At 40.9% G+C, this 13,230-nt stretch overlaps 1 protein-coding gene across 1 annotated transcript in view; it reads left to right on the top strand.

Annotated features, from left to right (window-relative positions):
- The window catches only part of klhl13 (kelch-like family member 13), a 234,681-nt gene that overhangs the window by 169,524 nt on the left and 51,927 nt on the right, over positions 1-13,230 (top strand). The window contains exon 3 of the mRNA XM_048604950.1: positions 5,922-6,063. Coding sequence (XP_048460907.1) covers positions 5,922-6,063 — 142 coding nt within the window. The remainder of the gene's footprint in view (positions 1-5,921; positions 6,064-13,230) is intronic.

The raw sequence follows: 13,230 nt of genomic DNA, 5'->3' as shown, positions 1-13,230 counted from the left end.
TGGCAGTTTTACTCCATTAAAGTTCCTTGAACGTTTAAAGTTCCCTCTCTCTTGGATAGGCTATGTCATTAAGAATGAGCCTATCAGTCTGCTTTCAGCTGACCAATCGACAACATCCCTGGTTGACAGTCTAGTTACCTCTGGTGTGAACTCTCAGTCCTGTAGCCCACCTGAAATCTTTGATGACTTTTAGGTTTCAGGGTCTTTTAGCTTGTACAACACATTGCCAGGAGTTTCAGGGGCTATACATGGTGTTCTTAGTGGCAGGCAGAAAGTCTGACCTTTCTCATAGGGAGCTTTGCTTGTTTTTTCCTGAGCACCAGGAGTTCTCCAGCTCAACAGGTCAAAAGCTGGAGTCCCCTACTCGCCCCTCCTATTCCACCCCCGCCCCAGCACACTCAGTCAGCCCACCACCAGTGAGTTCTTCCTCAATGCAACTATCTGAAACCAGAGACCCCATTCTGCTGCCCACTGTTTGCCATTCTCAGTATCCCAGCCATTAGACGCTTCTCAGAAATGACCTCATAACCTGAAACTCCAACTGCAAAATTCTTTCGCGGAACTAGCTTAGTTTAGCTTAACTTTTGGTTGAGGGTATGTTGTAAAAATTGTAATCTGCAGAGTTCATCACACAACACAAATTTACCAGTATTTTTATGGCATTATATGTACAATTCATGGGAGCTATGTACAGCACGCAAGAAATTGCGATGAGTTTGCTGTTGTGCTTGTCTATTTAGAGGTTTGAACAACAGAACGTTTAAAAGTACGTAGTATCTATAGGAAAAATATTTTAAAGAGGAAAGAGTTCAAAAAAGATTTACAAGGATTTTGCCAGAGATGGAAGGTTTGGGCTATAGGGAGAGGCTGAATAGCTGGAGCTATTTTTCCTGGAGCGTTAAGAGGTTTAGTGGTGACCTTTTATCGGAGAGGATGAACAGTCAAGGCTTTTTTCCCAGGGTGGGGGAGTCCAAACTAGAGGACATATGTTTAAGGTGAGAGGGGAAAGATTTAAAAGCGACATGGGCAACTTTTTCAAGCAAAGGGTGGTGGGTGTATGGAACGAGCTGCCAGAGGAAGTGGTGGAAGCTGGTACAATTACAAGATTTAAAAGGCATCTGGATGGGTACATGAATAGGAAGGGTTTACAGCGGTATGGGCCAATGCTGGCAAATTGGACTAGATTAATTTGGGATAGCTGATCAATGTAGGCAAGTTGGGCTGGAGAGTCTGTTTCCACGCTGTGCATCTCTGACTCAAAAAGCCTTCGCACAGAAATGGCTGATGCCTCACATAAACAAACCACGATTCAGACTTTAATATGCATGGTTTATTCTGAAAGTTGTGGAAAATTCCAGCTTTGCATATGCTGTCCATGTTGGGAATCCTGATTCCAGTTCACAAAGTGTATTCTGGGAAGTATGACTTCAGAGCCATCCCTCTCAAAACATTTCTGTGATAAAGGTAGACTTTATTAACAAAGTTCTGCCATGTTTTCAGGAAAATTAAGAAAAGCTTTTATAGTTCAAAGACCAAAACGCCCTGAAATCTTCAATTCATTGCCATTGCCACTGAGGGCAAGCTGACTGCTGATATAATCCTCCCTAGAACACATTGTGTGAAGGAGCATATGGTTCAGAACACTTGGAAACTGTTTGTGAGTAAACTAATTTCCATCAATTCACTGCTGAGGCAGTGTCACAGCTGTGAATGGATATCAGAATATCAAAAGGTATAATCAGATTGTTCATTTGTAATTCAAATAGGCCCTGCCTCATGCCTTTCATTCCTTCTGCTGCACCAACTGTCATTTTCAGTTGTTAATTTAATTTGTTTGTTTATTTTTTTAAAAATGTAACACAAAAATGTACGAAGAGGGAATGAAGTTCAAGCTGTGCTGATTTCAGGATTTTTCATCATACCAGCAATTAGTTAAACACAAAACTTCACCATGTGTCAAAACAGTCGTTAAGCCTTATCTGTACTTCATTTAAAACTCCTGTGATGTTTAAAAAAGCAATTTGCATTAATCCAACGCACAGTTTCAATTGAAGTATGTGATATATGATTTTGATGTGCAATAGGCAATTGCAGTTACCATATTGCTCAGAAGATCCTACTGCTACCAAAGGATGAGTTGGCTGCAGAGATCTGTTTTATCCATAAATGATTCAAGATTTCAGGGAGAACCGGCAGCCTCTGTTAATTAGATTTACACTAATGATGCTTGAGGGAAGAATGTTCTCCAGGATCTGCCTGCTCTGTTATCACTAAAATAAAACAAAGAACTCTGGATGCTGGAAACAGAAACTACTGGAGAAACCCAGAAGTTGTGGCAGCATCTGTGGAGAAAGTTAAACATTAACACTGGTTTCCTCTCCACAGTTGTTGCCAGCCCTGTGAGTTTTCTTTGTTTCTATTCCCACACAACTTTCTTAAAGTCTACATGAATCACCAGATCAGGCAGACAAGATTTTTATTTAATTCATCCAAAGGACATGGCAGATGACAGTACAGCAGTTGCTTTGTACACTGCTGGTTCATCATTCTGTTTCAGCTGTTTTTTGAAGTCTTGGAATGGGGCTGGAATTCTATCTTTTCGTGTTTGTAAGGTAACAATGTGTTCCACTGGCCATTCACAAACACATGATTTGTATGTGAGACAACAAGGTGCAGGGCTGGATGAACACAGCAGGCCAAGCAGCATCATAGGAGCAGAAGCCCTGCACCTTGTTGTCTCAGATTCTCCAGCATCTGCAGTTCCTACTATCACATGATTTGTATGTTCCTTGTTGTTTGCATTTAGAATTTGAATAACTGCTTTGGCCTGTGGACTTGAAATGCATAATTTTTGGAAAATTGAAGTGCCCATAGATAAATCATCTTTAACAAATGATCAACAGCATTTGAGTTTTACAGCAATTGCGCAGCGCCTTTAATATGATAAGACATCCTGAGGGGCTTCAAACAAAGCATTAATTTGACCCGAGTTTCATTACCTTGTACAATTTTAAACACACATAGTGTGTCCTTAATGCTTGTTTTCACCAAAATATGCAAATGATGAGAGACTTGAGATACTGGGAATATTTCCATTGCGGCAATCCATGCCAAGCAGAGGTTTAATGAAGGTCTTTAATTTGACATTGTCTTTGATAGAGATTAGAAGGAATTTATTGACACTGAGTTACTGAGGCAGGGAATGCTTGCTATGAGGAGGGTTTGAGCCAGAGATGAATATTACAAGAGGAGATAGATACAAGCTGGTAGGGAAAGTGAGAGAATTGCGTTTAGATTATTCAGGCTAAGAGCTAACACAACATTGAGTCAACTAGCCTCTTTCTGTGTAATAAATATCATTCTCTATCATTTGCCTTTTACCTCCCTATCTGTCGTCCAGATTGCAGATCACTTTTTGGTATAATTTTATTTATTATAATATAATGAAACAACGTCACTTAAAATCCGTAGAGAGCAGACTTCAGTTCCATTGGTATTGAAAAATGCATGTTAAATACTTTTTCAAAATTAGAGAATTGAGGCAGACTTAATACTGCATTTCTCTGATTTTTACTTTCATTCCTAAATGTTGGGGGAGACTGGATGCTAATTACTATCCTTGTAGTCAATTAGAATTCAGAATAATGGGAAGAGAAAGGCAAATGGAACATATCTAAGTCTATATGCACATCAGTTAAATAGGAAAAATAGAAGCTAAATTCTATGTTGTTCTGTTTATATGGTTTATGAGCCACTTTAATAATGTGTTAAGTTCCTCACCAGGACGTTAAATCAAGGCTGACACTTGAAGCACTCAAGGAATGCCGGTGGTGTTGTCCAACACATCAATTTTTAAATTACAAACAGAAAATGCTGGAGAAACTCAGCAGATCTGACAAAACCTGTGGAAACAGTTAGCGTTTCAAAACCAAAGACAACTCTTGTTTTTATTTCCGATTTCTAGCATCCAGAGTATTTTGCTTCTACATGAAATTGTTTACCAGTTGACTTGTTTAGATAGATGTAAAGAGGTTATAACACTATTCAAAACAAAAGCAGGGATGTTCTCCTGTTGGCTGCAGTATTACCTATTTCTCATCAAAAGGAGTGGATTGGACATTTTATATTCCTGGCTACAAGGTATTCGGAGAAATACTGGGAGCAAGGAGAGAGAATAAAGGTGTAGCAGTGGAAAGGAATGATGAATTTGAGAGAACTTACTTGGTTAGATTTAGGGAACAATCAAGGACTTGTAATTAGTTTTGTTGTAGGCTACAAATAGTGGAAATGAAAGAGGATTAAATTTGTGTCAGGAACTGTCGAAAAGTTCGGAGGAAGGGTCACTCGACCTGAAACGTTAATTCTAATTTTTCTCCACAGATACTGCCAGACTTGCTAATCTTTTCCCAGCATTTTCTGTTTTGGTATTGTAGAAACATGGTTTTGGGAAATGAAATCTTCTGTCTTACCTGGTCTGGCTGGCATATAATTTCAGATCACAGCGATACAATCGTAACTACTGTTTGAAATGGCCTAGCAAGCACTTTACCTAGATCAAACTGCTGCAAAAAGTCAAAAAAGAATTAAACTAGGCATTACACCCAACACCCACTAGGGACTGGAAACAACAAAAGCACACCTTGCACAGTCAACCCAGTACAGTGGTACTTACTAATGCTGGAGATTTGTCCTAAAATCAGCAAATGAGTCTAGCAGCGCATTTCTGGAGTCACATTCACTGAATCAGACCATGGAGTCAATGTCCCAGATACCTTGATAACCATCCCTGCTTTTGTCCTGCAGGAGAACCCTAGCAGAGGTGGCAATACAGTGGTATATGAGAGGCAGGAATTTGCATTGGGAGTCTTCAACATTCAGACTCCAGACTCTATGAAGCCCTATAGTCTTGAGAGTCGTGCTTTTGAAACCTAATTAACTGCAAAATTGAAACAGGATCAACCTGACAGAAACAAAGGCACATATTTAGTTCAGGACTTGGTGGATCGGTGGTCAGATCTGGAGCTGTTATTAGATATTTCAGACTGTAAGATTGCAGTTTCTTGGCGGCAAGTACAAGAAGTTTCCAATTATGAAATGCAATGGATTTCCTCGATTTATTTTTTTTGCTTTTTCAAAGCCCTTCCAGTATAAGCAAAATCTGTGCATTTAACAGTTTTCTTCATGCTGATTTTGAAATATGTTGCGTCCTTAAGATAGAGTTGCTCTACTAGCACGTGGGTTCACTGTATTGGGGTGTCAGGGTCTGTAAGGGTGAAAAATGAAAAGCATTTTAAACACACATGCCATCCCACCACTGCCGCCCCTGCCCCCTGCCCACTCTGATAACTCCTTGTGGAGAAAGCAGCTGGGGATCCTAATATTCAGGTCTTCCTCATTATCTATGTAACAAATGTCTTTGGGATGAAACTGTGTCTACCATGGCAATGTAATCTGCAGCCAATTGCTAACATTCAAGAAGCTACTTAATATTATGTGCTTAAGGTTAATCTGCTGGATAGACCAGTGAGTAGTTTTCCGCTGCCACAGTACTCCAAGCAGATCCTGTAGATTCTGACGTTTAAAGAGGATGGTAACAGCAAACCTACCCAGTAGCGATGTTCAGACTCTATTCGATTGTATGAAGAGAATTACAATTAAGGTGCAATAACTTCTGTGCAACTACATCATAAATAAATTGTTTGGTGCATTGTGGGACCCAGTATGGAGGGGTTACATCAGCGTTCAATACTCGAAGCCTAGGCCTCTGTGATGGGAGTCAGAGTGGTATGCACTGTGCTCTGGTTGGTGGGGCTGAGCCAGGGACAGCACCGGGACCTAAGATTTCTGTCTCCGCCCCGATATACAATACTGCTTTCATTTGGCTTTGAAATTCACTAATTTCTCCTTTCCAATTTCTACAGATCATTGGTCGAAGAGGATGATCCTCATCTGAAAGTGTCCTTGGCGAGTGGCGACATGGGCGTGGCAACCCATTTACAGTCTTCAAAGACCGGAAACACTCGCTTCTTCACAAGCAACACCCATAGTTCTGCAGTGTTACAGGTACGCTGTTTGTTCATAGTTTACATCAATCTCTGCCTAAGGGATGCCAATCTCCAGAGGCACAATTTATTCATCGCAACTCATCTGCTTATCATGAGGTAACACAACCTCTGCTCAACTGGATATGAATTGCAAAGAACATGCAAATGTTATAAAATTATCCATGAAATCATTCAAACAAATTGCAATTTAAAATAATGGTAATGTATTATGTAATTTTGCAGAATAAAATCTTGCTTCAGGCCAATGCTCTCATGAGCACCTTGTCAAGTCTTGAATCTGTTTGAAACATTTCGTAAACTAGCATTTGCAGTTTTTGCTGCACCATGATCTACAGTATGGTTTAGACTTTTATCAAGTTGCTGGGCCTTGTTGATTCTTGAACACTACTAAAACTTGCAAATTACATCTGCTAGTCCAACTTGTCTTGTACACTTGTATGGGAGGTCAGGACAGTATGTGATGGCAAGCCTGTTTGTTCTTATTGGTTTATGCCCTGTAATATTTTATAGTCTTCTCAATAATATGAGTTGCATCTGTGGGATGACTAAGAACTCTGGAGAATACTTTCAATTTCAGGCAAAAGTGAATATCTCAGCTTTCCCAGAATTTTGTTGTTTATTAAAACGCATAAACAATATTGCAAGATGTAGTGATATCAATGACACAGCCACCTGTGCATGTGGAGAATGCTCTTTTTAACCTGAAGACAAGTTTGCAGAATTTGAATGGAATGATAGCCACAAATTGTAAAACTGCTTCAAGCAATCCGGTTTGAATCAGGATCACTTTGCCTCTCTATTCCAGCGTAATCCTTGTATCTGACCATGACAGGACGAAGCAATTCAGTGTGCTAGCATGATTTTCTTTCCCTGTCCATAGAGGGAAGCATATCTTGTTCTTTGAATTTTGTGGATCCAAATTGATGCATTATACAGTGTAGTTGCTGTGATGAAAGCAAAATTCTGGGGCACCTAAGTTACATGAACCAGATATATAACTGAACAAGAGTGTTTAAGGAAAAGCATGTAGTCACCAAAGTATTCTTTTTGCATTGTTGAACAACACAGTTTATATATTGTAGTGGACTTTTCACTTCAAAGTGTAAATGGCACAAGCAAAAATGTCTGTTTATAAAACTGGTGACTGCTCATGATGTCAAGACAGTATTGGACCGAGTGTGGCATCAACACATTGAAGTCAGAAGGGATTTGGGAGCAATCTCTCTATTAATGGGAATGATACTTAGCACACACTAAGGTGGTTATGGTTGTTAGTCATTTTAAACTAAGGACGTCACCATATGAGTTTCTCAGGGCACTGTCCTTTGCCCAGTCAATTTCAGTTGATGCATCAAGGTCTTTCTAAACACCACAGGGGGTTGGAAGTGGGGATGTTTGCTGCTGACTACTCCATATTTCATTCATGATTTCTCGGGTACACGAGCAATATGCACTCTCATGGATGAAGACCACATTCACTTTGGAGTTTAGCAAGTAACTTGCGCCACAAAAATAGCAGGCGGTAATCATCACCTGCAAGAAAATATTTCGACATTCTGATTCCTTGACCATCAACGTCCCAAGGACTAACATTGACCAGAAACTTAACTAGACTGGCCACCTAGTACTGTGATTACAATGGCACATCAGATGCTGGGTGCTTTCTCGTAAATAAAAAAGCTCCTGTCTCCCAAAGTCTGTTTATCAACTGTGACATACGTCAGGAGTGTCATAGAATACTGCCCACTTGCCAAGATAAGTGCAGGTTCCAGCCACATTCAATAGCTCAACATCATCCAGGACAAAGCAGTCCACTTGATTGATGTTCCCCTCACCACCTTACAGATAAGCTGTCTTCACCACTGGCACACTGTGGCTGCAATGTGTACTATCTAAAGTGTATCTCATGAACTCATGAAGGCTTGTTCAATAGCACCTTCCAGACACAGGACCTCTACCATCTAGAAAGACGAGAATAACAAGCTGAAGGTTGCACTGCACCTATGGGTTCTCCTTCAAATTGCTCATTATCATGACTTGGAAATAGATCATTGTTCCTTCACTTCACTCAATCAATATACTTGAACTCTATAACGAGCAATTGTGAGAGTAGGAATCTTTGTGTGGGGAAAGTCTTGTCTCAAATTTGATTCAGGGAGTGCTGAAGATGATTGAGGTTAGGGCAGTTTATGTTATCTACATGGACTTCACTAAAACAATTCACAAGCTCCCTTGTGGTAGGCTGGTCCAGAAGATGTCACATGGGACCCACGGTGAGTTGGTAAGTTAGATACAAAATTGGATTGGTAATAGAAGGCAAAGGGTAGTTGTGGAGGGGTGTTTTTCTTGACTGGAGGTCTGTGACCAGTGAAGGTCTACAAAGAACACTGCTGGGACCTAAATATATATATAAATGATTTGGATGAAAATGTAGGTGGACTGATTAGTAAGTTAGCAGACGACACGAAAATTGCCAGAGTTGTCAGTGGCGAAGAAGATTATCAAAGGATGCAGCAGGATATGCAATTGGAAAGTTGAACAGGGTAATAGCAGATGGAGTTGAATCCAGACATGCATGAGGTGATGCATTTCGAAAAGTCAAATGCAAGAGCAAAGCACTGTATCCAATAAATAGCAGGACCCTTAGAAGCATTGTTAAGCAAAGAGATTTTGGTGTGCAAGCCCATAGCTCTCGAAGTGGCAGCACAAGTAGATAAGGTGGTAAAGAAAGTGCATGGCATGATAGCCTTCATTGGTCAGTGCATTGAATCTAAAAGATGGCAAGTCATGTTGCAGCTGTGTAAGACTTTAGTTAGGGCACATTTGGAATATTGTGTGCAGTTCTGGTAGCCAGCCTATAGGGAGGATGCGGAGGCCTTGGAGAGGGTGCAAAAGAGTTTCACCAGAAAGTTGCCTGGATTGGAGGTGTTAGCTGTAAGGAGAGGTTGAGTAAACTTGGATTGTTTTTGCTATAATCTCAGAGGCTGAGGGGTGATATGATTAAGTAGCATTGATAGGGTGGATTTCCAGAGTCAAATGTCAAATACAAGAGGACATAGGTTGAAGTTGAGAGGGGGAATGTTTTAAGATATGCAAGACAAGTTTTTTTATGGAGAGGGTGCCTGGACATACTGTCAAGGTAGATACAATAGGAACATTCACGAAATAATTAGACACGGACAGGCACAGCATAGAGGGATACAGACTATGTGCAGGCAGATGGAATTTGTTTAGAATGGTATCATTGCACAGACATGGTGGGCTGAAGGGCATGTATGTTCTATGTACTCACACTACAGTGTTTCAATTAAACCACTCACTGCCACGTTGTCAAGGGTGACAAGAAATGATCAGTAAATGCTCACTTTGCCAGTGACAGTCACAGCTGGGATTGAATGAAAATAAAAAAAAATAATTGAATTAAAAAAGAAAAGACCATGACAGTAAATCAAAAACAATAACTATACTGGAATAGCAAAACAAGCATCCAGAATTGATAATGAATCCTTGTGATGTGTCATCCGCAATTCAGTTTCTATCAAACTCTCACCTGAGATAGAGCTTCTGTGGTCAAGCTCAGATGTTCATTGCAGTACTGAGAGATTGCTACACTGTTGCACATGTTGTCTTTCAGATGAACCAATAAGCCAAGGCCCTATCATCTTGCTCAGATGGATTGTAAAATATCTTGTGGCATGATTTCAAATAAGAGTGAAGAAGTTATTCCCAACACCCTGGCCAATATCACAAAGCTGCTGATGACCTTGTTGTTTCCCATTGCTGTTTGTGGGAACTTGGTGAGGAACAATTGGTTGCCACGTTTCCTACAACAGTGACTATACTTCTCATGTACTTCATTGGCCAAAAAATACTTTGAGATGACCAGGGGTTTTGAAAGATGCTTACTAAACGCAAGTCTTTTCATGACACATATCACATTAATGCTTTGGCTGATTTACTCTTCTTGACTGTTTTCAAATGGAACAAATAGAAGCTTGTGGTGATAACATGGTGTGATCAAAGCAAAGCCATGCTAATTAAGGAAACGTTTTGTTCAAGTTTAGTCACAGAATTAATATGTGCTAGATTTAATGTGCAGTCTGATGTTCATGTTGTTCAGTGACACCTGTAAGACCAATTTGGGAGGGGGTTTGGCATTGCTGGCAGAGTAAGACCAGGATGTTGAGGCTGAATGGATTCCTGTTGAATGTTAAGACTGAGGATTTGAACTTAAATGCATACAGTATACGAAACAAGGTAAATGAAATTGCGGCACAGATTGAAATTGTCAGGTACGATGTTGTGGATATCACAGATATGGCTGTAAGGGGATCAGAGCTGGGAACGAGATATCCAAGGATACACGTCCTGTCAAAAGGATAGGTCGATGGGCAGAGGGGTTGTGGTTGCTTTGTTAGTAAGAAACAAAATTAAATTGATAGCAAGAAGTGATATAAGAATCAGAAGGCGTAGAACCAGTGAGGGTAGGGTTGAGATACTGCAAAAGGAAAAGACCCTGATGGGAGTTATGTACAGGCATCCTAGCAGTAGTCGGGAAGCGGGGTGGAAAATAAATGAGGAGGTAGTAAAGGCATGTAAGAAAGGAACTGTTACAATAATAATGAGAGACTTGAATATGCATGTGGCTGGAAAAATCAGGTTGACAATGGATCCCAAGAAAAGGAATTTGTGGAATTCTATGAGAGTGTTTGTTTTTTTTGAGCAGCTTGTGATACAGCCCACTAGGGAATAGGCAGTTATGTATTTGGTGATATGTAATGAAGCAGACTTGTTAGGGAGGTTAAGGTGAAGGAACCCTTCGGGGACAGTGGCCATAATGTGATCGAATTCACCCTGCAGTTTGAGAGGGAGAAGCTGGAATCGGATGTAATAATATAACAACTGAGTACAGGTATGTACAAAGACATGAGGGAGGAGTTGGCAAGAGTTGATTGAAAGGGGAGCCTAGCCGGGAATTTGGGGTAATCTGGGATGAATGGCAGGAATCCATTCCAATGAAGAAGCAGTATATTGAGGGGAGGATGAGACAACCATGGCTGACAAGAGAAATCAGGGGCAGCATAAGAGCAAAAGAAAAAGCATACAATGTGGTGAAGATTAGCTGGAAGTCTTTAACAACCAGCAGAGAACAACTGAAAAAACAATAAGATTGAGAAGATGAAATGTCAGAGAAAGCGAACTAGTAAAATGAAGGAAGATTGATTGAGATTTTTTTTATCCATATACAAAGTAGGAAAGGAGCAAGAGTGGACATTGGACCGCTGGAAAATGAGGCTGGGAAAAGAGTAATGGTGAACAAAGAAATGGCAGAGAAACTGACTAGGTACTTTGCATCAATCTTTATGGCGGAAGATACCAGTAGCAATCCAGAACTCCAAGAGAGTTGGGGGCGGAGGTGAGTATAGTGGCCATCACTAAGGAGAAGCTGCTGGGGAAGCTGAAAGGTCTAAAGATATATTAATCACCTGGACTAGAGAAACTACACCCCAGAGTTCTGAAAGAGATAGCTGAGGAGATTGTGGACGCATTGGCGATAATCTTTCAGGAATGATTGGTGTCAGGGAAAGTCCCAGAGGACTGAAAAATGCCTAATGTCACACCCCTGTTTAAACGGGGAGGGAGGCAGAAGATGAGAAATTACAAGCCAGTTAGCCTGACCTGCATCATTGGTAGGAATTTAGTGTCCATTATTAAGGATGTGATTGAGGAGCACTTAGAAGTAAATGGTAAAATAGGGCTGAGTGAGCGTGGCTTCGTCAAGGAGAGATCACGTCTGACATTTCTGTTCGAATTCTTTTGAGGAGGTAAACAGCAAGTTAAACAAAGGAGAGCTAGTGAATGTGATAGATTTAGTTTTCCAGAAGACCTTTGACAAAGTACCGAACAGAACCCATCATGTTCAGGACAAGGTACTGGCACAGCTGGAGGATTGGCTGGCTGATGCAAGGCAAGTGTGGGAGAAAAGGGGTATTTTGCAGGATGGCAGCCAGGGAGGCTGCAAAAGGATTTGGACAGGCTTAGAGAATGAGCAAACAAGTGGCAAATGGAGTGTAATGTGGGAAAGCATGAGGTTGTGCACTTTGGTCGGAAGAATACATGAAGCACAATGGGACTTGGGAGTCTGAAAAATTTCTCTTAAGGTTAACATGCAGGTACATTTGGCTGTTATGAAGCAAATTCAAGGTTAGCATTCATTTTGAGAGGTCCAGAATGCAAGAGCAGAGATGTTCTGCTGAGGCTGTATAAGGCTCTGGAATATTGTGAGCAGTTTTGAGCCCCATATCCAAGGATATATTAGCCTTAGGCCTTGGAGAAGATCCAGAGGAGGTTAATAAGAATGATTCTGGGGATGAAGGGCATGTCATATTTTGAGCAGATGAGGGTCTGGGTCTGACCCGTTCATTCATGGGATGAGGGCATCCCTGCCTAGGCCAGCATTTATTTCCCATTCGAATTGAATAAAAATCTGGAATTAAGAGTTTAATGACATTCATGAAGCCATTGTCAATTTGAACCTGGGCCTCTGAATTAATAATCCTGTGACAATACCACTAGGCCATCGCCTACCCCCTCGGAGTTTGGAAGGATGAAAAGGGATCCCATTGAAACTTGGGGAATATGGAGAGACCTAGATAGAGTGGATGTGAAGATGATGTTTCCATGAGTAGGAGAGACAAGGACCTGAAGGGACAGCCTTTGAGTGAAAGGATGACCCTTTAGCACTGAGATAAGGAGGAATTTCTTCAGTCAGAAGGTGATGAATCTGTGGAACTCATTTCCACAGATGGCTGTGGAGGCAACTCATTGAGCGTATTTAGCACAGAGATGATGGGCTCTTGATTAGCAAAGAATCAAAGGTCACAGAGAAAGCAGGGAACATATCAGCCAGGATCGGATTACATGGGCTTGATGGGCTGAATGGCCTAATTCTGCTCCTATATCTCACATTTTTATGGCATAGTGACATGCAAGAGTGGTGGGAATATGGCATTTGCTACTGCTGGGAGCAGTTGAAGTAAACATCTTGTGTCTTTAAAAGGAAAGTAAACAAATAACTGAGCAAGAAAGGCTTCAAAGGATGTACCAATTGGGTAAGATAAATGGAGACAACAAGGTGCAGGGCTGGATGAACACAGCAGGCCAA

The sequence above is a fragment of the Rhincodon typus genome, chromosome 14, assembly GCF_021869965.1.
Source record: "Rhincodon typus isolate 14 chromosome 14, sRhiTyp1.1, whole genome shotgun sequence".
In the NCBI taxonomy this organism is placed as follows: domain Eukaryota; kingdom Metazoa; phylum Chordata; class Chondrichthyes; order Orectolobiformes; family Rhincodontidae; genus Rhincodon; species Rhincodon typus.
Note: the sequence above shows the minus strand (reverse complement) of the source record. Positions and strands in the feature narration are given on the sequence as shown.